Source organism: Octodon degus, unplaced genomic scaffold, assembly GCF_000260255.1.
Source record: "Octodon degus isolate 3935 unplaced genomic scaffold, OctDeg1.0 scaffold00030, whole genome shotgun sequence".
In the NCBI taxonomy this organism is placed as follows: Eukaryota; Metazoa; Chordata; class Mammalia; order Rodentia; family Octodontidae; genus Octodon; species Octodon degus.
Genome location: NW_004524606.1, coordinates 3212040 through 3235618, shown reverse-complemented (window position 1 = coordinate 3235618; position 23579 = coordinate 3212040). Strand labels below are relative to the sequence as shown.

The 23579-nt window shown below is 39.8% G+C and overlaps 1 protein-coding gene across 1 annotated transcript in view; it reads right to left on the bottom strand.

Annotated features, from left to right (window-relative positions):
- Positions 1 to 23579, bottom strand: part of Zxdc (ZXD family zinc finger C) — a gene marked incomplete at its 5' end in the record, with an annotated part of 36159 nt that extends 12580 nt beyond the window's left edge. Inside the window, 8 exons of the mRNA XM_023713307.1 lie at positions 11322 to 11406; positions 12028 to 12090; positions 13179 to 13867; positions 17667 to 17837; positions 18795 to 18925; positions 20185 to 20263; positions 20362 to 20514; positions 23111 to 23579. Coding sequence (XP_023569075.1) covers positions 11322 to 11406; positions 12028 to 12090; positions 13179 to 13867; positions 17667 to 17837; positions 18795 to 18925; positions 20185 to 20263; positions 20362 to 20514; positions 23111 to 23579 — 1840 coding nt within the window. The remainder of the gene's footprint in view (positions 1 to 11321; positions 11407 to 12027; positions 12091 to 13178; positions 13868 to 17666; positions 17838 to 18794; positions 18926 to 20184; positions 20264 to 20361; positions 20515 to 23110) is intronic.

The following is a 23579-nucleotide window of genomic DNA, read 5'->3' as shown; positions in this document are numbered from 1 at the left end:
CAGGCAGACCCTTGAGCACAGAGGTGAATGTACACTAAGAAGTAAACACCCACATATCACAACAAGAAGCCACCACCAGTTCCAAAGTGGCAGACGCTGGGGAGGGGTGGTGCCACCAATCCAAAAGGGGGATAGTACAAGGAAGTCCGAACTATAGCAAGGACCACATGAGAAACAGCTATTGCTACAAAACTCCAAAGCAGAAAATGAGACTGCTGCTTTGTACACTTCTGCCTAACCTCTGCCAATACTTGGATAGCCAAATTTGCCTTGAAGAATTATGGTGGAGCCTAGGATGTTTCCAAGGTCATGAAGGCACAAGGTCATAACTAGTAAAGCCAGGCAGGGTGTCATTTTTGTTCACAAGCAAGTATGAACACAGCTGCCAGGGCAAGCAAGATAGAGGCACTGTACATAGTGACTCAGGACTCTCAGAGCACAATGTAGGGCAGAATGTGAACAGGCTTTAAAAGGCACCCAAGGACAAAGTATGAGCATGGAGTGAAGGTTCTGACTGAAAGGTCACTGGTTCCTAAATCATACACAGAGCCTTGTTAGTGTTTTCCTTAATTGCTTCTACAAAATGTTATGTGAATATACAGAAGCAGATATCCCACAATTGTTTAGCCTCTAATGGGCTAGTTCATGGCAATTCTTGTATGTGAGCCTGACAACCACCCTAGAAAGCCAGGTCCCATTATTGTCTCAATGTTATAGAAGTCAGCTCTGGAATCAGAAGCCAAACAAGCCACCTCTGGCCTGTGAAGGCAGAGAAGCCAGACATGGCCACATTATAAATCTCAAACTGGTGCTCTCAATCAGCACAGGGTGTTCCCTGCATATATTATACCTCCGTTGATTCCTTTTTTATGTTCAGGAGAGGTTTCCTCCTTTCAAGGGTTGGGAACCTGCCATTGAGGGATTGTTGAGGTAAGACTTTCATCTTTTAACTATCTCATAGCAAGGCAGAGACTGGAGGGGGCATGCAACAAGGTAGACCTGCAGAGAGAACAGGCAACACAGACAAGGAAACTAGTGGTACATCCTCCCAACAGGGAAGCAGATCAAAAAACATAAAAGGCCTAAGTAAACAGAAACAAAGGAGAAAATGAGACCATAGGACACAGTTCTACTACTTGTTTGGTCCATGACAGGACAGTTTCCAATTTAAGGTTCACATCCCCCATTGGCAGAATTTCAGTGCCACTAAGCATCTTTCTCTGCTTCAGAATACCTTCACCATTATGTCAGCCCTCAAAACCAAAGCTGTATTCAAGGGATGGAAAAGGAGTTGGGGCCTTGAATCGGTGATAACCAGACCTACAGAGGCCCAGTTAACTTACTGAGAAATGTTCAGTGGAAAAGAACCATCTGACTGCTCTCATAGGAAAAGACTAAGTAACATCCTTGGACATATGGGGATCAACAGTGAAGACAAAACTATGACAGCCATCTAGGCTAAAAGTACTTTATAGCTAATAGAGACAAGAAAGCCCCTAACTGGTAATAGTGCAATACTTTGTACTCTGTTTTTCTCCCTACCTAGAGGTATTCCTGTTATAGGCCATATTTGTCACAAGTGCATACACATAGTCCAGGTCAACAAAGTCCCTGTAGCCAAAAGATGCCCCATCCAAATCCCCACCTGGAATGCTTCATGATATTCAAGTCTACTACACAGGAGCTTTATGAATATTAGAAGAATGACAAAAAAAAAAAAAAAAAGACAAAAGAAAAAAAATGTGACAACCATGGAATTCCTTAGTTAATGGACAAATATTACCCTCCTCTTACTTCCTTCCCTCTCCCTTTGGTGGTTCCTTTCTGCTTTTATGACAGTAACAGCAGGGAAGGAAACCTGACTCAGATGTCTAAAGCTTGTTTTGCTTTGTTTAGGGGGTACTGGCTGTGAGGTGGATGTGTACGATAAGATCGATCTAAGCCAGGGTCTTTCAAATGCCAGGCAAACACTCTATTATCAATTATATTCCCAACTTCCAAGATTTTTTTTAATAAAGCTTGGATCACTGACTTAATTTCAAGGCTCAATTCAACTCAGTCATTCATGAAAACATTTCAGCATAGTCAGCTCACCTTGCTGTCCACAAGCTACAGCTTCACAAGGCTCAAAAGGCCACTCAGTTCTACCAAGCCACATGGGTGGGAGGCACACCATGCCTTCTTCCCCACTGCTTCTTTGGGAAGAGATCACATATCTTTTTTTCCAAGTGAGGATACCAAAAACCCTGGGTCAGAGCCTTCCTAGAAGGAATAGCTGTTCTACTGCTCCCCACTTAAATGGCAGATTTAATACTAGTATTTTAATTACAATCCATTTATTCTCAAGTACAAAAATAGAATAACACAATATTCACAACCTTTATATTTAGAAAAACTACCTATACACAGTTATGTCCTATCACCTTTGTCTCTATGTAAACATACGAACAAGAGTGTCTTTTAACACATTTAGGTCTTTTTACAAACAAGGACTTAACCAGAACATGTACAAAGTATGCAGCTTTATTGAAGAACATTAAAGTTACAAATACTTAATTGTGAACTATAAACAGTTCTGCATAGGATAGCAGCTGGCTCATGGTACCTTTACAGAAATCTGATAATTTCTAATAAGCTGAATCTTAAAACATAATTGCAAGATTAAACATTATGGTTTTGTTGTTGTTGTAAATATCACCAAGGAACTTTCCAGAAATGGCAGGCTGTTGCACAGACATTCCCCAAGAACGTCTGCCAGCCCTGGGTTTCCATCTGCCTGGGAGGCAGATGTTCTTTCCCTCTGCCTGTTAGCTGCCTTCTATGAGTACTTGCTCATAACCTCACTTGCTTTTGCATGGAAGCATTCATCTTTCTCATTACTTTCAATGTTCTGATCTGATGCTGCTACTTGTCAAATCTGTCAATAAAATGTACTTGGCAAGTCTCTCAGCCGTGGGCATCCATGATCCTTTGGGGCATGCCCAGCAAGAAGGGAAGAGCAGGATCCAGGCCCAGCCTGCCTCTGTGATGCTGAGAATTAACCTCTGGGCCTTAGTGGCCCAAATGCAGAAATTGTTGTTGACAGGGCTATTGTGGGGATCAAATGAGGCCACACATGCACAGCACAGAAAAAAGAAGTAAATTTTTGCCACCATTACACTTTTTCATATTTTTCAAAAACCTTAACCACTTATCTTCATTTCTGTGGCAAATTTTCACATTCCCCCTCCCCAAACAAAGACTAGCATTCTCTTGTTGATAAATTTGAAGGGCCACCTTTCTCACATACAATGATGAACCTGGTCCTTGGTCTGTTCATAATGGGTTGCAGGCTCCAATTATGTGGCATTAACTCTTGCCCTGTTTGGGTTGTTGTGGCTATGTGACATCTCCTAACAACTATTGTACAAAGCCTCCAAGTCATTTGTCCACATTTCCCTGAGCATTCTTGCCCACAGGTTTTTATAGCTGTTCTGAAATGTCCTTAAGACTTTTAAGTGAAACTGAATTATAACACCGTAGGAAGAGGTGGAAGGTCTGTAACACAATTTCCCTTATATCCCAATCCTTCAAAAATTCTCGTGGGCTTTACATTCAAAAGAGGTCCAGAATTCCTCCCACTCTTTTTGTTGGGTTAGAAAAAACTCCTAACTGCTCACCTTGCTTTCCCTTGTGCTACCAGGAGCAGTTGGACGATCCTTTTAAAGTATCACATCCCTTTTTCAATTATGTTCTCAAATTTGTCCCTCAAACAGAGAGTGAAAGCCAGAGTTGTGATAATGGCCTATGATACCCTAAATAACTGGGTCTACTCAGCGCTCTTGCCTTCTCCTAAACTCCCCCTTGGCCGAGTCCACCCTGGTAACAATGGTCTCTCTGGATGGGCTAAGCACACAGCAGTCTCAATTATCAATTATCTGTTGGGTTTGGCCAAGGTAGATCTCTCTCTGGATTCATCCATATGGCTCTCCTTGGGTCCTCTCTTGAGTGATCACTTTTCCTGAAGGGCCTCTATTTCCTGTTTAAAACTAACCTCACATACCTTAGTTCTGTCTTCATCACATTACTTAGTTCTTATTTATTTATCTGATAATTCTACCTTGCCCAACACATTGCAGGCAGGTGTCTGTGTTGTTTACCATCTTTCCCTGATTTTTGGAAGGGAGCCAGTCACCCCACCAGGGAGCAGTCAACTGTCTTTCAACTTCTTTTGTCCTCTTCACTTAGTTCTTATTCATTTGGAAGATTTTCTCCTGTAGAGCCTGTAATTTTTATTGCTGCTGTGAATGAAATATCATCTCCACTGGATTTTCTAACAGGCTACTGGTACCATGCCAAAAACTCTGACTGGTAAATATTTAATTTATAATGGTCCACTAAGTATCTTCTAAGCTTTACTAATTTTATACTTTATTCTTTTGTTTTTTCCAAACAACAGTGAAATCATCTCCAAATGATTTTTATTGTCTCTATGGCACTATCATTTCTTTTTCCTGCTTTACTTCAATAGTATGTTACTATTTTATTTGTTTCTTGCTTTATTTCAGCAGTAAAAACCTTCATAAGAACAATAAAAGGACCAAGGTAATATGAGCAACTCCTATATAATCCCCAGGTTCACAGAAATGCTTTTGGTAATTCACCTTAAGTATAATAATGGTTGTTGGCTTGGGCTACCAAATCTTAGTTATATATGCTGAATTTTATCAGTGGCAGCTATAATTTTTTAAAAGAAAATACAAAATCTGTTGAGAAATTAATAAAGCTTTTCACTGATGTATGACTAAGATACGTTAATTAACAAATTTCCAACATCTTTTCTTTCTCAACTTCTATTTGGTTTGATTAAATATGTTGTCAGATCTAAGAGTGTTTTATTTAGAATATTCTCATATATTTCCATAAGACATCAGTCTGGAGCTCTCTTTTTGAGTGGTATTCTTCTCATAATTTCATCTTCCAGAGCTCTGGGCCAACCATTTATTGTACATACACCATGAAGAAGAATCAGTCTGTATACTATCTGCAAATGTGAGACTCTGTTACACTAACTTCTTCCACAGTTATACACTCTTCACAGTCTTATTTCAGACTAATGAAGGTTTCTATTTTCCTAGTAAAATATACATTTTTATATAAGAATTACAATTTACTCTCATATCCTTTATATGATATGTATTTCTGTGTTTCCCACTGTAAAATTTACTTAGGCTTTCTCTTTGTACATGGTTAAGCTGCTAAACAAAGAAATTGACAGCCTAGGGGTTTTATTCACTTGGACATGTTTTATTTGGCCCACACCAAAAAAAGTTCTTTCAAATCTGAAAAGGTTTCACATAAGCATCAAAGTCTGGATTTGACTTTTGTTGGGTATTTTTTTTTTTACCCTGAATAATAACTAATTCCATTTAGCTTTCTATTTCTTAATAGGAAGACATCTACAATATACACTTGCACCTAGCTTCAGCCACACCTCTACATTCCAAACACAGTAACACAGTAATCAGCAGCTTACCTTCTAAGTGCTTAGGATTACTTCACGTATATTATTATCTCATTAATTTCCACAAAAATCCTAAGTAGAATGCTTTTATAACCATCTGAGAAGAAAAATTGAAGCTCAGAGAAAGTTGCTTGCTAGTCAGAGCTCAAACTTCCAACTAGATGGCTATCAATATTTTCTGTATAATTCAGTTGGAGTTCTTCTGTTTTCCAACTGATTTTTACTTTTTATCACAAAACAGTACTGCCAGTTGTTTTTCTTTTTCACATATTTTTGCTATACTCATGCCTTCATTTTTTTCAGCTTAGTTTCTGTAAACATCTATGGCATTGGAATACGCTTTATAAAATCAATTTCACACCTATAATATTCAAATAACAAAACTAAATAAAAAAGGGGATATAGATGAATGTCCATTTTGTATCTGTGTATTCAAAATGGTTGGGATAGATATAGTTACATTCTCTTAATGAATAGAGGGATTTGTTCTAATAGTGTTTGTGAATAGGATATCATGTCCGCATCTTGTACAGCAATTAACTACTAGGAAGAATATATGCAATGTGTTAATTATTGAAACTGTCCTACCAATTTGGTTTGAAACTGTCTCATTGCTATTTGTTTCTCAATAAAATTATGGGGGGAAAATATATATATAAAATTTCCAGACAACATTAGCATAAACCTTTTTTTTAATGAACTAAGATAAACTGATAGTATAAAAAAATGAATAAATAAAATGTATTTCATTAATAAGCCTCTTTTGTGGCCTCATTTTTTCCGTTTGCTCTTCAAATGAACAAAATCACTTACCATATCATTAGGTTTTTAATTCAGCCAATTTTCCTAAATTTACTCAATTCTCCTATCAGTTTTCACTTTATATTGTTTGCTAGTCATTTTCAAATATACATTTATGTAAATACTCATGAATCTTACAGTTTTGTGGTATATACCATCAACAGAAACCCAAAAAAGGGGAACTTTTCATAGACCAAATTCTGTTTCTTTCAATTCCATATTTCTCATAACATTAACTCTTACTTTCTGATTTGATTCTGGATTATCCTAATTTTAATTTCCTTACATATTTCCATACAGGCTGTGATTCTGCTTTTTACGAATAGGGCTAGGGAGATAGCTCAGCAGAATAAGTGCTTGCCTGGCAAGTGTAAGGGCCTGAGTTCAATTCCTGGTTCCAACAAAAAAAAAAACAACAACAAAAAAAATCATACGAATAGAGTAATTAGAGGTGCTACACATAGCATATGACCTTTCTAAAATTGTAAACATTCTGACTTGAAAACATAGCTAGTGTGGATTAATATACATAAGTATATTTCCCAACACTGGCCACTGAGAAAGCCTAGACCAAGATATCCCAGTTGCAAAATAAGCACATCCTGCATTCACATTTGGATGTAAGTACTGTGCTCCAAAAGAAGAAAGAACCAAGGCTCTAGAAAAGTTACAAACTCCAGAACTACAAAAGGGATATGAGTCTCAGAATGTCAGAAAGTAAGGAAGTGCTTAAAAAAGCCAGGACAGGGTATGTTGAAAGGCAAAAGAATCTAACTGCAGCTCTGAATGATCAAAGCTACAATACTTAGAGCAACAAAATCAATGCTAATGTTGTTCAAAAGCCAATTCTTAAATTTATTTATTTATTTTGGTATTACTGAGATTGAACTGAGCTATATGTCCAGCTTTATTTGTGGAGACAGGGTCTCCTTATGCAGCTTAGGGTCTCCTTATATAGTTTAAATTCTATATAGCCCAGGCTGCCTTGGAGTGCACATTGATCCTCCTGCATCAGCATCCTGAGTGCTGAGATTATAGGCATATGCTTCCATACCCAGCCACCTCTGTTATGTTTTAGAAACAGGGTGTTGCTTTGTTACTAAGTTGCCCAGGCTAGATTTGAACTTGCAAGCTTCCTGCCTCACCCTCTGAGAATCCTGAAATTACAGGTATGTACCTACCATGTGTGGCTTATAATGCAACACTAATCATAATATAAAGAATACAAATGCCTTTATGTTCATATTGATATTAATGGAAGAGATAAATGGGAGATAAGATTCTTCCTTACAAAAGAATGCTGATAAACACCTAAGAATGAAGGGAACAGAAAATCACCATAGACAACACAGTAACAAAGCCATGGACAATATGTGCCACAAAATGTTAAATCACTGCAAAGATTAAAGAAAAACGGAATTTGCAGGGCGTGATAAATTAGTAATCTTATCCTGGCTCCTGGAGGTGATCTGTAGGCCCTTGGAATGTCCTGCCTGGTGTGTGTCCTTGTTTCCCTGGGGGATCTGAGCCAGTCTGGACAGCTTTTCACTGATCATGTGACACACAGTAGAATCACTGGAATACACAGTGACAGCTTAACCTCTAGAGGGGCTGGAGACTCAGATAAATCAATTACATAAGAGAGTCCCAATAACAAATTTGGATACCAAGCCCTGAGTGACTATCCCAGTTGGCAATACTGTGTGTTGTCATATGCTGGGAAGAATTTATACTGCCTCAGGAAGGCAACAGAAAGTTTCAAACTCAAAATTCTTGTGAATTCTATCCTACAGCTTTTGTTGGCCTGGCAATTAACCTTTCACTGCAACAAACCACAATGGTTTAAATAACAGCTTTTCGTGAGTTTTACATGTTTTAGGGAATTATTGAATCTAAAGGTATGTTTAGGGCACCTGAACTTGGCAAATAATTTCAAAGTATCTACTTCAAGATAATTTACTAATTACAAGGAATTAAAAAGAGACATTTACAGTGCAGAAAGCTGGCAGGGACCACCTTAAAGGTCAGTGATCAATCTTAGCATTGATCACTGTACTTAAGGGTGACACAGTAGAGAGGGTCCCTCACCTCTAACTCCAAAAGACCTGAAGACCCAGTCTAATCATGAAAATAGACCTACAAGGACCTGTCTCCTTCAAAAGCATTATGACAGACAAAGAAGGGTTAAGGCTCTACTAGGAGCTGCAGAAGATAGAGATCTAAGAACACCACACATATGGGAGCCCAAACAGCCTGGGACACAGTAGAGGACTGCACTGTGCCTGGTCAGAAATCAAGTCTATTATCAGCTCATATCACTGAAACTTTCCGACAGATATAGCAGGACTGTGGAAGAATCTTACAAGAGGGGAGGCTGGACAATGAGCGTCATAGATGGAGACACAAAAGTACAGTGATATATACAGAACATCACCACTCACAGCAGTAAGTTTTCTGTAAATGTGAAATTACAGCAAATAAAATGTCAGAGGAAAAACCAGCCACAAGGCATTAGAAAAGAGGTTGTGGCCTTTATATGAAATTTTTCCTCTCCTGAGTATGCACAGTTATTTCAAGAGGGCTTTTAAGGGAGGAAAGATAGGTAGCAGAACATAAGCCTTCACCCTTACAGGGTATATTTGTATTTTCATATAAAGAGCAGATTCCTGGCAGGAGTCATGTTTCTATTTTATTTAGAAGTTTATACTTAAATTGATGAGTACATTAAAAATTCTTTGATCACTATTGGAGATGCAAAGAAACCAAGTCTTATCTGAAAGCCAATCAGGAAAAAGACTGCAACTCCTGATTTTTTCAAAAACAACTGAAATGTTGACTTTTACAGAGTTCTGCAGCAATGACAACAACAATAACAACAAAAGAATGACAACTGAATTATAGTAACATCTCTCTATCCCCAAGGAATTAACGGAGCTAGTTGCAGGTCATCAGTGGCAGGACATTAGAGCCAGGGACTTCTAAGAAAAGCCTAATACAGTAATAATGAACCATTTAGAATTTTCAGTGATACAGCCCACTGCCACATGTGTGGTATAGGTTTGTCACCACTAGCCTAGTACTACTTAGGAAAGAATTTTTCCTACCCCTCCTTTGTCTGCCAAAACCAATCACATCAAACCTAAAGTATTACTAATTATAGAAAACAAAAAAAATAGAGCAACCTGCTAATCTATACCCCTGTGATGCAATGATCAAGTCACACCAGCAAACTGGACCACCAAACAATACAGCTGCTTTAACAAACACGTGAGATGGATGGGTAACTTCAAGCTTTAAAACAGATTTAGAAATATATCAACCAAAAGCAACATAAGACCCTCCCCTGGATTCTGATACAAATAGGCACTATATATTTAAAACACTTGAGTAAAAACATGTACACTTACTAGACTTAGATTATTAATGAAATACTGTTTTTTTTTAAATGAAACAATATATGCTAAGATTTTAAGTGTCCTTCTCTTTAAAAGGTAATGCTAACATATAAACAGTAACTTAAAAAGTCAAACCATCTCTACAGATATTACTCCCATGCATTGCAATGAATGCAACAGGGATAGTGGTACCTCAGTTTACAAACTAAATTTATGATTTTGGGGAAGATGGTTAATGGTTATCCTACATTCAATATAAACATTTGCTTTCTTTAGTGGATTGTGCCTAATATGCAGTGAATTCTTTTTATAAACTTACACTACCACACTTGCTGTGCTATATAGTATTTGAAATTTCTATCAGTTCTTTGTGAACTGTTGAGGTATCCCTTGCTAAGTCACAACACTGACACATACAACATTCACTATAGGGGATTATTTGTTTTTTAAAAACTGCTTAAAATAAAACAGGGTTAGGGGCCGGGGAGATGGCTCAGTAGAATAAGCACTTGCCTGGCAAGCGCAAGGGCCTGAGTTCCCCAGTTCCACCAAAAAAAAAAAAAGGTTATTTAAAATAAGAAGCTGGATTATTAAGACTAGAGGAGTAAGACTATTAGAGATAAAATTGTATTGCTGAATCTACATACCTATTTAAACATAAATTTTAAATAAGTAAAATATCAAAGAACATTGTATAAAATAACATACTGGGGCTGGTGAGATGGCTCAGTGGTCTAAAGCACCTACTTAGAACAAGGTTAGCAAAGCACAGGGACTGCGGTTCAATCCCCTAGCACCACATGCCAGCCAGCCCCGCCCCCTGGTGGGCTGAGCTGGCCACACACACACACACACACAAATATAAAAAAAAAAATAAAATAACATACTGAAAAACCTGTTAATATAAGGATTTACCAGTTTCCGTTAAGTATCACATCCTACTATTTCATTTTCAGGAGGAACAGACATACAAGGCCATAAACTGCCAGGTATAGTTGATCCACGCAGTATATCTTTTTTACTTTTTTTTTTTTTTGGCGGAACCAGGGATTGAACTCAGGCCCTTGCGCTTGCCAGGGAAGCGCTTATTCCACTGAGCCATCTCCCCGGCCCCCCATGCAATATATCTTAAAAATTCAAATAAGCTACTGATAATTAGATTTCAATATAACTCTAAACTGGAGGCCACAACAGTGCAGGCCAGAGTTAGTTCCATATAGTGCTGCCCTCAGAGACAGTGGCAGCCCTATCCCTAGGGTCTTCACTACACGAAAGTCAGGCCTAGCAATAATTTAACATCAAGCCACCAGATGTTTTCTGATATCTTACCTGCTATGCTCATTTACCACAGAAGCTTCCTGTGCAACTGACAACTCTGTCTGATCCCCTTATTTCTACTAAATCTTTTAGGTAAATAAAGCATGTTTATTTATGCAGGGAATTTTAGAACTACTTTTTCTTAAGCTCCTATAAAACTAAGGGGTTGATCAAAGGGCATTCTGAACATAAAAATAAAATAAAGAACACAGAAGCCTCTGTTCTGTGTGCTTTCTCTGCCTGTGGCTATCATACAAGAGCACTCAGTCCCTTGTTCACCAGCACTGCAGTATACTCGGCCTCACCTGCATCGTTCCCAGTTCCTTTTTGCTTTTTTTCCTTGGCTAGTTGAATGGCTCGGTAATCAGTTCTTGCTGAGCCCCCACTTTCCTGGGACCAAAGAAAAGTGTGTCAGTCACTTGATCTAAAGAGTGAAAGAAGGGTAGCAAGGGAGCTACAGAAATGTCCTAAGCCTACTTCTAGAACACTTCAGAATTCAGCAATCCAACAAAGGCACACAGAGAACCAAATGCTACCTACCACCAATTACAGTGCTAACTAAACAAAAGCAGATTTGGAACAATACGTAAACATTATCTGGAGAAGTTTAGTCCTCCAAATTCTAAAACATTAAAGTATTTTATACAGAAACTGTTACAAAAAGAACTGCCTATCTCCTTGTTTTCTCAACTACCCATTTTACCTTGAATCCCTGGGATTATATTGCTACAGCAGTATCAAAAGACTTTCTATACTGTCTGGATCCTGCAGGTCTTGGGTGGCGCTGCCTTCTCTGCTCAATGCAGAGGCTGCTCAGGCAGCAGGCACTAGGCTCCAAAGTCTTACAGACCAAAACAGCACATATGCTACTGAATTCAGCAAGTATACTGAGGGAGCCAAATGAACAGTATACAAATAGTAAACTGTTGTATATTTGTTAATGCTTCATATGAAGAACAGCTTAATACTTATCACTACAGAAAGAATAACTCTCTACAGCTCGTGGCATACCTGTAACCCATTCACCACACACCATTTGTACTCAGAGAAGCGAGGGAGCCCAACGTCACACAGCTAGCAAGAAAATGAACAAGGGGTTAGGACTGAGGTCTTGCTGGCTCCTCCACCTCCACCCATAGTTATGGCTCTGGAGATGCAGTGAGGTACAAGAACATGGCTGTTTCCCAAGGCACCAAGTGCCAACGGACTAACCTTACTTGCCTCTGACCTACATCCACCTCCCATCTGTCCCTACCCAGTCACCAGTTGCGTAGCCACTACTATGGCAACTGAAGCGGATGCTAGCAAGCATGGCTCTGCCAACGACAAATGGAAAAAGACTATCCTCTCACACTCAAAAAAACCTGCAAGTTGGCTCCATGGCAGTGTCCTCACACTTGATCCTAATTCAGAAGATACAACATATTTAAGCTGTGGTAAAGTAAGAATTTGAACAATATAAATGCCTCCATCAAATTTTTCAGGTCACACATTAAAAATTACATTTGCAGATGATCATTCCCATTGTACACTGAGGAAAGTCAGACTCTGTTACAGGAATCTTTCAATTATTTTAAGTTATAATAAATGAATAATTAATATAAATTAAAGTAAAACTACTCAGCCTCAAAACTGGAGTTTTCTTGTTACCCTTCTTTACCCTTCAAGAATGAAGGCTCATAAACCACTCCCTTTCCCCAATCATAATTTTAAAAAATGTTCTGAAATGGTTTTAGCTTTGATTAAAACCTTTACAAGTAGTTTATGCTGCAATTCCTTTTCTTCTAGGACTTGTAACTATATGAAAAGCACAAAGGCAAAACATTTCAGTATTATGAAATGCCCCAAGTTTTTCCAATAAAATAAGCACATTATCACAGTCACAGAGGTCAAAAGGACCTTAGAAATAATCTGGCCAATCCTCTTATTTTAGAAATAATGGAGAATTTAAGGCTCAAATAGGTTAAGTGATTTGCTCAAGGTCGCAAGAACTGTTGGTTCTAAGATTCAAGGTTGGATTCAGATTCAGACTTGTAGTCCAGGGTTCCATCCTTCTGCAAACCAGTAAGAAACTGCATAGAAAGGATTGATCCAGAATATCCTCAAAACTGAATATAAGAGAAGTGAGCTATATTGTGGTGACTGAATAGAGTGCTTCATACCAAAAAGAGGTTTCCAGTGCCTGCACTGAGCTCTGTGTCCTTCTGGGGACCATGCCTCTCTGTGGGGCTGGAAAACACAGATGAGGCTGGCCCTAAGCTTCCTTCCTGATGCTCAACCACATCTGGGAGAGGAGGTGAGTCTCGCTCCACCTTGATTGAAGTCATAAGTTCTGGGGCACTGGAAGTTTCTTGGGAAGTGCCTGAAGAGTCTGACGTGTTGCTATGTGCTGCTAAACTACTGCTGGAAGTCAAAGCAGGCGAGTCTTCACTCAAGTTCTTCACAGGCAGTGCCACCAGACAGCCCACTGTTCCTGGACTCACAGCCTGTACATCATCCACACTGAAGCTGCCTGGCTGAAGAACTGTGGCTGCTGTCCCAAGAACCAGAGGACTATCCAGACTTGGAGGAATATCACTATGGGCTACCAAGACCAGGGGGTCCATGGGCCCTAAGGAGTTATTATTAGCAGGGAGGTTCTTTCCCAGAGAGGAGCTCACAGAAGTAACATCAATGGTTAAGATTCCGGAATTCAGTGCCTCATCTGGCCCACTTGCTGAATTACTACTGTTGGCAGATGCATCAGAGAAGAGTGCAGCTATATCTATGTTAGTTAGCTCACTTTGGCTTGGGTTGCTCAGTTCACTGCTGGGTGTGAGAGAACTTGGAGCTTCTAGCTGAGGTACTAGATCTGAAACAAGAATGAATACTCATTATTTACGACCTCAGAAGTCTTAAGAAATCTTGATTATGCTCAAAATGTTAGAAGTAATATCAAAATCAACATTTAAATAATACTAAATGGCAATATTTATTATGCTCTCTGAAAATTGCTGCTGGTTAGAACTTGCTGATCTGGACCCATTACTAACCCGCTGTTACTGACTACTTGATAGACACCAAGAAAAAGACATCTTATGTGTACTTAACATACATGTCTCAAAATCATCAAATAGACAAGAGATTTCTTGAGAGGGAAGGGAGAATAAATGTTTCCTGAAATCCTATCAACAAGTAAAAACTATTAATTTAATGTAACACAGGTTTTAGTTTTTCTGGTTTCAAAGCCTGCATTTCTGTAGACCAAGAAAAGGAAATTGTAAAACTTTCTTTTTTTTTTTTAAATTTTTTATTTTTTCATTTTTTTATTTATGAGAGAGAGAGAGAGAGAGAGAGAGAGAGAGAGAGAGAGAGAGAGGTGTGTGGCCAGCTCAGCCCACCAGGGGGCGAGGCTGGCTGGCATGTGGTGCTGGGGGATTGAACCGCGGTCCCTGGCGTTGCTAAGCTTGTTCTAAGTAGGTGCTTTAGACCACTGAGCCATCTCTCCAGCCCCATGTAAAACTTTCTATAGTGTAGTCTTTAGAAGCCAGTAAAACAAAACTCACTGTTTATTTTTGTAATTAGTGTATGCCAACTTATGTCCTATCAAACTCTGTACCCTGTTGTAAAACTACCTATAACTCTAAAACATTTGAGCCATCTAGGGGGTAGTTAAGGGGAATGAAATTAGCTGCCTGGTTCTAGGCTGAGATCAAAGCTCTGTCTAGGTAGACAGACAGAGTAGTAGCAGATTCTACCAGGTGTTCTGCTGCCATAGATGGAACTTTCTTAAAGGAACTTCTATCTCCTCTCCCCAACAAACATACAACCTCTAATGGCCTCCACAGCAGGACTAATTTTGAAGGTGGACAGCCAGTCTAACCTACCTCTGTGCCCTCAGCATCTGGCACAGTTCTGGGCCTTTATGCTGCATGTAAAGATTATACGGAAATAATTCAGTACATCCCTCTTTTGGGAATCTTAACTTTTTATTGTGACACTCTTTAAATTCTTGATTATTATCTAATTTACCTTAATCAGAAAATCTTTCAGGGAATAACAAACAACACAGTTCAAAAAAAAAAAAAGGTCAATGAATATTCAAGATGAAGGTTTATGTATAAGTTCATGCCAAATATCCAATTGTACTGGGCAAGTAGGAAAATGGGAGCACAATGAATTTGGAGAACAGGGCCAAAAAGGGCCGTTTTTAAGAACTTTCCACTGTACCATCTTGACTATGCTCATGCCTGGTGCAGAGGGGCTGTTTCTGATCCTACCATACCATGTGCTAGCTAATCACAAAATCATCTTTCCAAGAGTGAATGCCAGGTCAGAGCATGTAGTATATTTTTAATACAAGCCTATGGAACAAATATATTTTATACAAAAAAACCCAGGAAAAATTTATGCTGAGCGTGGTGATATCTGCCTGTACTCCCTGCTACTTTAGAGACTGAGGCAGGAAGACTGCAAGTTCAAGGCCAACCTGGGCAATTCAGCAAGATTCTGAAGACTGACTTAAAACAAGTGTATCTTCCTTGGTTATACTGTTTCAAAATCTTTATCAGTAAGTGTCCTAAAACCAGTGGAATATTCTGAAAGGGAATGGGAGTGATTCTTTGGCAAAACTGAAATTGGAAAATTCACTTTCTCAAAATTTTCCCCAAACTGCCTTGCCTATCTTAAGGATTTAACTTCCTATGAAATTAGGAATAACCTCAGTGTGATTCCAGATATTGATTTAGAGTTTCCTATTTAGTATTTTATTAATTCTACAGACATTACCTGGCAAATTATCTTCTGCATGAAAAAAAAAAAAAAAAAAACACTAAATGAGTGTTAGTAGAGAACCTAATATGACTAGTTAGATCATGCCAGGTAAACAAGTATCAATTTAAATTTCTGCTCAAGAACTTCCTACTAGTGCAACCATGGCAAGTCCTTTTTGCCTCAGATACATCAGCAGGAACACTGCCATGAGGGTGAATTAAACACCCCATCAAAGGCTGGCATAATCCCATAGTAATTAGATGATCCTGAGTGCTTTGTCCATGAGGCAAGGACTGTGGTACCTATTCTTCTGCCTGACAGGAGAAATGACACAAATAAGTCAATGTACATCTTAAATACATACCTAGGGATTCCAAAAGCAACTAAGAGGGTCTCACATCCAACCAGAGTTTAGGAAAGTTCATCTAAAACAAACTTGAGCTTCTGCTGTCCTCTAAATCACCCAGGTTAGGGAAAAGAGGTACACTCTGAGAGGGAATGTCAGGAACAAGAGAAAGGATCATGGTGGCTGACAGACTCTCTGAGCAAAGGTGACTCTCTGACATCTTTTATAACCAGTGGGCAGGACACATACCCCCTTGTCCTCAAGACACTCATGAGGTTAGAAAGGCAAATTCTTTAAATACAAAGCAAAATGGGCAACTGTTATAAACTGTAGGAGGTCTTAATACCTAAGACCAAGAAATAAGACTAAGTAATCACTTCTCATAAGATCAGAAGAAACCACAGAAATGACACGAACCTCCACATTGCAGCAACTGCACATAGAATTCTGCACTAGTCACCTAAACAAAGCATTTCACTTCAAGAACACTCAAACTTATTTGAAAAAGTTAGGAAAATTGGGTTCAAAAACCTGTTTCGAGTTTCGGGAGATGGCTCATTAGCATAAGCGCTTCCTTGGCAAGTGCAAGGGCCTGAGTGCAATCCCTGGTTCCTCAAAAAAAAAAAAAAAAAAAAAAAAAAAAACCTGTTCTGTTGCCTAGACTTCTTACTGGGAAGAGGATGAGATCAACCACAGTGCTGCCTGTCACATAGGTCACAATGAGTGAGGATTGGTTAGTAATGTACACAATTTCCATGGACTGAACAGCAGTGACTCTACAGTTAAGTTAGGACTTCCACAGCCAGGCCTTAGCCCAAGCAACAACCCCACCATGTCCCAGAGGGCAAGGTCTATGAGAATGCTCTAAAAGAAAGGCAGCCACTGCTCCTGCTGAGACACGCTCAACATTCTGCCCATATGACTATTGATAAGGCCAAGATAGGCAGGCTTTCCATAAAGTACCAAACGACAGGTACTGGTATACTCAGAATCCTTCCTGTTCAGTGCCTCTGGACCTTTCTCATGGTGCCTCTCTAATCTTCCCTCTCTAGCATTCACTCCCTCTCCATTCCTGAAACAAACTCTGCTCAGGTCTTGGATGACTTCTTGCCTTCCAAAGGAAACAATTTTCCACATTGCAAATACACTTTACAGCAAGGAGATAGGCTTCAGTGCTCTGCAGAAATAAAAGTGAGCTGGGGAAAAAAAATGAGAGATGGAGATAATAAGAGGGTAGGTTCAGTATTTAAGAGAAAAGTCTTAGCAGGAGATATATGCTAAGGATTTAAGGGACATATGACAAGGGAAAACCAATCGAATGAAAGAATGAACAGTCTCAAGGGTAGCACTTTATAGACCAGGCAAAGATAGGAGGTAGTGACATGGCAAGAAAAGAGTGCAAAAGAGGCCACTAATCTCTGGCCAAAACCTATGGGCTTTGACTTCATAGTCCAGACAACTCAGAAAGGAAGTGAAAAAGAACAGCATTATTTGTTTTATCATGAGCACCAGGTTCACATATACTTGCAGCTGAGGGATATAAAATGCAGACCTTGGCGCTGCCTGTGCTGTCGTACCACATGAGCCTTCATGCTGTGTTTGGAAGTGAAGAGTCTATTGCAGTTGGACACTGGGCAGCGGCTTTTAGGAGCACCCACATCCTGAAGATGCTTCTTCGAGTGAATGTACAGACTACTGCGAGCAGAGAATCTAGCACAGCATCCTGGAATAGAAAGGAATTAGTTACATCTGAGGAATCCAAGGAACCAATGACAAAAAACAATTCCCATGGTACCTCTTTAGGCCTACCTGTTTTTAAGTCATAAAGTTAGATTGATGCACAAACTGAACATGATCCCATCACTTTATGTATTCACTTGCAGCTCTTACACCTCTTAAAGATTTTTTAAAGATTTCTTACATATTTGTCTTTCAGCCTCAAGCACCCAAAGGAAGTATGGAGGAACCTTTTGTGTTTCCTTAATAGCCTGCATGTTGTTTATTCACCCATATACTCCCAGCTGAATGCTGATGCAAGAATTATGGCTTGGTTATACTACTTACATTGTGTTCATTACGTTTAAAAACTGGCCTCAGCTTTAAATGAGTTATATTATCCCCTTCTCCAGTTAAGGAAACCAAGGCCCAGAGAAGCAGCCCTGGCCAGTGACTTACAGGACAATCTGACTTGTCCTGGCCCACAGACCCCTAGTACATCTGCAGCACTACAGTAAGGCTTGCAGACAGGATCCCACAGATTTTTGGCAAATGATCTATGACTTCAGCATTTTAAAGGAAAAAAGTTACTAACCACCTTTTAAAAAAGTCAGCCTACTTTTACTTCTGTCCAACAGCAACCTACCATTTAGTAATTCCGAGCCATATATGCCAGAGGCATAGAAAAATTTTTTTTCACATTATTTCACTAAATCCTCATAAACACCAGAGCCACAAATACAATACATAGTGGGGCCAGAGGCAAACTGGCAATAATTTTGGTTTGTATTCTTTCTAGTATGTTCAACTCATTCAACAAGCCAAATGAACATACCAGTGCAGTGCAACTTTTACTTACCTTGTCTTTAAGCAACTAAAACTTACCTTAAAACAACTTAAACTTATACCACAAATACTGGGGTGGTATGTAGTTAACAGCTCAAAGCAACATTTTAAACTCTACCTTCCACAGGACATTCAAATGGCTTTGTGCCTAGGTGGGTTATGCTGTGACCTTTCAGGTGCTCTGCTCTAGTGAATGATTTGCCACAGCCTTCCACAGGGCAGATGAACCTCCGGTCATCATCATGTTTCCTGTCAGAGGAGAAAATCAAGGGAGGTGATTTTCTCACACAATTTATAAGGCCTCAGGGGTGATCCTTTCACATTCTGAAAAATATACCACAAGTTCCTACTACTTAAAAGCTGCTGGTTGGCCAGAAAACTCAGTGGATTAAAGTGAGCGCTTACACAGGTGCAGCCACTGGAGCTGGATCTCAGCATGCTGTGCCAGCCCTGCATCCAGGGAGTGTTGAGCCAGCAACTCAGACTGGGCGTGGTGGTACACATCTATAATCCCAGCACTTGGGAGGCTGAAAACAGGCGGATCACTACAAGTCTGATCTGTGTAGTGAGACCCTGTACTAAGTACATTACTTTTTTTTTTTTAATTTTTTTGTGCTACTGGGGATTGAACTCAGGACCTTACACTTGCCAGGCAAGCACTTATTCTATTGAGCTATCTCCCCAGCCCTTAAATACATTACAATAAAATTTTAAAAATAATAATAATGATCAGTACATTTCAGAAAATTTTTATTCTGCCCTCAGTCCACATCAAGTTTGCAATTTAGATACTCCATGATTAGAAATTCTACCTTAATGAATAAGCCAGCGCTAGTTAAGACACAAAACAGTGAGTGTTATTTCTGTCTAGGTAAGTCTCAAACATATTGATGAAGTTGTTTAGAAATCCCCATGATAAACAATCCTATTAGGGCACAGCCAGCCATGTGAAGTATACGCAGAGCACTGACTCTAATGCTAAAAGGATCCTGTTAGGTTGACTTGTAAAGCCTGTGACTTTCTAAATAATACTTTTATAGTAAACTCTTCAGACTGCCACTATGCAAGTATAAATAAACCACCCACACTGAGTCTCACTGTACAACAGAGAAAAAACTATCAGTGTTATTGCTGTTAGGAAAATGGAATAAGATACATATACAAAGTGCATCACTTGGACATGGGACCCTAAGACTGTCCATTATCACCACAAAGTTTCCAATGACATTAGAAAAACTTAATTCTATAATATTTAAAAAAAAATTAACAGGAATAATGCCAAATAAATTACTGTATAGGAACTACACAAATTAATTATTTTTTCAAATTAATTATTAAAAAATAGATTTTGAGTAATTTTCTCTTCATAGTATTCAGATTTTTCCAATAATTATATTGAGCTCTTTTTAAATACATTTTAAAAAACATTATATATTTCTATCCATAGGTTTCTCCTACTGACAAACCATTTTCAAAACTGGTAATATATAACAAAATGTAAATATTACCTTTTATGCCTTAGAAGTTTGGACATGCTGGTGAAGGTCCATCCACAGCTATCTGAGTCACAAATAAATGGTCTTTCACCTTGTAAAAGAAAAGTTCCATGGCATAATTAGAAACACAACAGCTACCACAGAGGTAAGTTCTGGGTCCAAATGAGGATGCGTTCTCTAGCCTATTACCTGTATGACTTCTTAGGTGAATTTTCAATCGACAGGCTTTATCATACTGTTTGCTGCATCCAGGAAATGAGCAAGAAAAGAGCTCTTGTTCCCTGAAGTGAGCTCGGTTATGGGAAAACAGGGCACTCACTGTGATGAATGTCTTCTCACAGCCTGAACAAAGAAAACACAAACTCTGCTCACAGCACAGAAAAAAAATAATCATACAGTTATTGTTAGTCACAACCCAGGACACGGTTCACCTTGAAGCAAACATGGAAAAAAGTGATTAAAAAGCCCCATCTAAAAAGTCTTTAACATGAATGTTTGCCTTTATAGTAACTACAACAGAGTGGCTGATGGTTGCCCATAGACACATGCAGGCTACCTGTTGCAATGCAACTTGGAGATGGAACAACTGATTAAGAAAAAAGGGGGCCTGCCCTTAGCTCAGTTCTTTAAGTGGCTGCTTCAACAAAGCAGTTAGGCTCTGGTTGCTGTGGTTCAATCCTCACATCTCAAGTCAGCCAAACCTGCCCTGAAGGCACTGGGAGCAAAAAAAAAAAAAAAAGAAAGAAAAAGAGAGCTAACTGCTTGCCAGTACTGATCTTGCATGCATTAGATGTACCTTCTACTTCAAATATCAATATTGCTTATCTGAGACATAACAAGAGAAATTAATAACTAATGAACAAGATTTTGTCTGGTGAAGTTGAGCTTTGAAGGGTTATAAACCACCTTGATGATATTTCTCACCCCTTTGGGATATTGCTACATCCTCTATACGCCATGAATTTTCTCCTTGGCAACTGGCAGCCCCACATCTTGTTACCTAGCTTATCTTTATCTTTTGCTCATTTCCTCAGTGTTCTTCCTTGTAATCTTCATTTACCTGGCTTTTTCCTCCACCTCCATCCTTAGCCCCTAGCTACGTATATACCACCAGCCCAGAAGCTTACACTTTGCCAACATTCCTTTGAGAAAAAAGTTCACTGTTCCAACAGGGTGGAAGCTACAAAAGCAAAGATGTTTAACAGGTGTCTTTGTTGAAACTATCAATGTGACTGTAAATAACCACAGAGTTATGAACTGCTTAAAAGTAGAAGTCCAAGGAACCCTACTTTCCCTAAGCACTTCCTTAATCCTAAATCTTCCCCAACACCCTAAAGTCATTTGGGCTTCAATCTAGTTCCCCTGCCTTCCTTATTTTGGGCTTCGGTGTGTTCAAACAATTTGTCAGGTAAAACTGAACATATACTCTACCTTATCAAGAAGACCTACCCTTTGATCCTATTTCTCCAATCCCTCCTACCTAAACCACCTACCACCAACAACCACTACCACCACCATCCCCATAGCCACTCCTCGGCTCAGGCCCTGAAGAAACTTGTGCCTGGACCACTGAATTGTGCTTCATTAGTCCCTCTCCTGACACAGTGATCAACTAATACAAAACCTTCAGACGGCCCTCATGCCTTGAAGCAAACCATAGACACATCTTTCAAGTATTATACATACAACACACCCTTTTTACCAAAAAGTCTATAAACATCCAAGATTTTCACAAGCAGGTAGCTAAAAAGTAGACAGCTGAAAATGGCTGAATCAATAGTTTAAAGCCATGGTTTCCACAAAGAGGAATGCACAAAATCACTCAACGGCATGTGAGAAAAATATTAGAACCTGTTAATATTCTTCACACAACTCAAAATCCCTACATTTGAGTATACTTTATAAAGCACAGATTACATTGAAGTATATATAATTATTAAGAAAGCATGTATATGGTAATATGCATGCAAGAAGTACACTAGGAGCTTGCTCAAGTATGTTCATGTGTGTGGAGTTGTTTTTGCTATAGTAGGGATGGAATTTCTGTGCATGCTAGGCAATCATTCTTCTACTGCGTTACATACTGAGCCCTCTGAAGTACATCTTAACAAAAGGGATAGGGAAAGCCTTCCCATAACCGCCCCACAACCCACACCACTCTGTATTTCACCTCAATCCCCAAGACAGCTCCTATGCTATTCTCCAGCCTTCCAGGCCAGGAATGTTCTCCTGCTTTTCAGAAATGAGTGTGTCCTTCTTGGAGGAGCTAACCTGCCTAACCCACGGAAAAGTTCATTGTGCTGCAGTGTTACCTTCCTGACCAGTGCAGGTAAACACAGTGGAGGAAGAACCAGCAGTGGATTTTATCCACATTGCTCGGTCTCAGCAATTTTTAAATTTCACAAAATTAATAGGATTTTTAAAATCTTCACGAAATTGGGAAGTGCAACACATAAAAAGTATAAAAGACACAATAATGGTTGTGCCATACATGTGTGGGCTATTCTCTCAGTGCATGTAACACGTATCTAGTCATATTCATCTTTGTTCCTTAGTATGGAGTATTATAACCCACCCATATATGATGACAGAATATTTCTAAACCATAAGGCTAAGGAAAATAAACACCTGATTCCTAACCCAATTCTTCTATGCAGACACGTTGGCACCTTCATTAACTCAATGGAAACATCTTAAGAGAGATCTGTTGCCTACCCCACGCGCAGCTATGATTCCAAACTTCAAAATCTAGTCACCTGGAAGGAACTAGAACATAAACACGGGAGTGCTTCTTTCCTGAGATCACGCCCTTTCTTAGATCAGGTAACCCACGCTAAAACACCGCAAACAGACTAGGGCGGAAGCGCGGTAGACTTGACACAGTGGCTGTCCAGCACCCTCGGGAACTGACCCTGCCCACCCCCAAAACCCCGGTTACCCGGAAAATCACACTTGTAGGGGCGCTCGGGCTCGAAGTGGCTTCGCTGGTGGGAACTGAGTTTGGCTTGCGTGGGGAAGCGCTCGGCGCACACCTCGCACTTGAACAAGCTCTCTTGCTCGTGGCCCTTCATGTGCGCTTTCAGGTTGTAGACCGTGGTGAACTTTTTGCCGCAGGCGCCCACCGGGCAGCTGAAGGGCCGCAGCTTGTCATGAGACTGCAGGTGCCGCTTGAGCTTGTAGGACGTGGTGAAGGCCCAGCCGCAGCCCTCCAGCGGGCACTTGAAGGGCCGCCGGGCCTGGAGGCCGCCGTGCGTTAGCAGGTGCACCTTGAGCTGGTGCTTCTTGGCGAAGGCCAGCGCGCACTGCGGCTCGGGGCAGCGGTAGCCCGGCGCGCCGGGGCTGGGGCCCGAGGACCCGCGCTGACCCTCGGCTGGGCTCCGGGCCTCGGGCCCGGGTTTCGCGGGCGG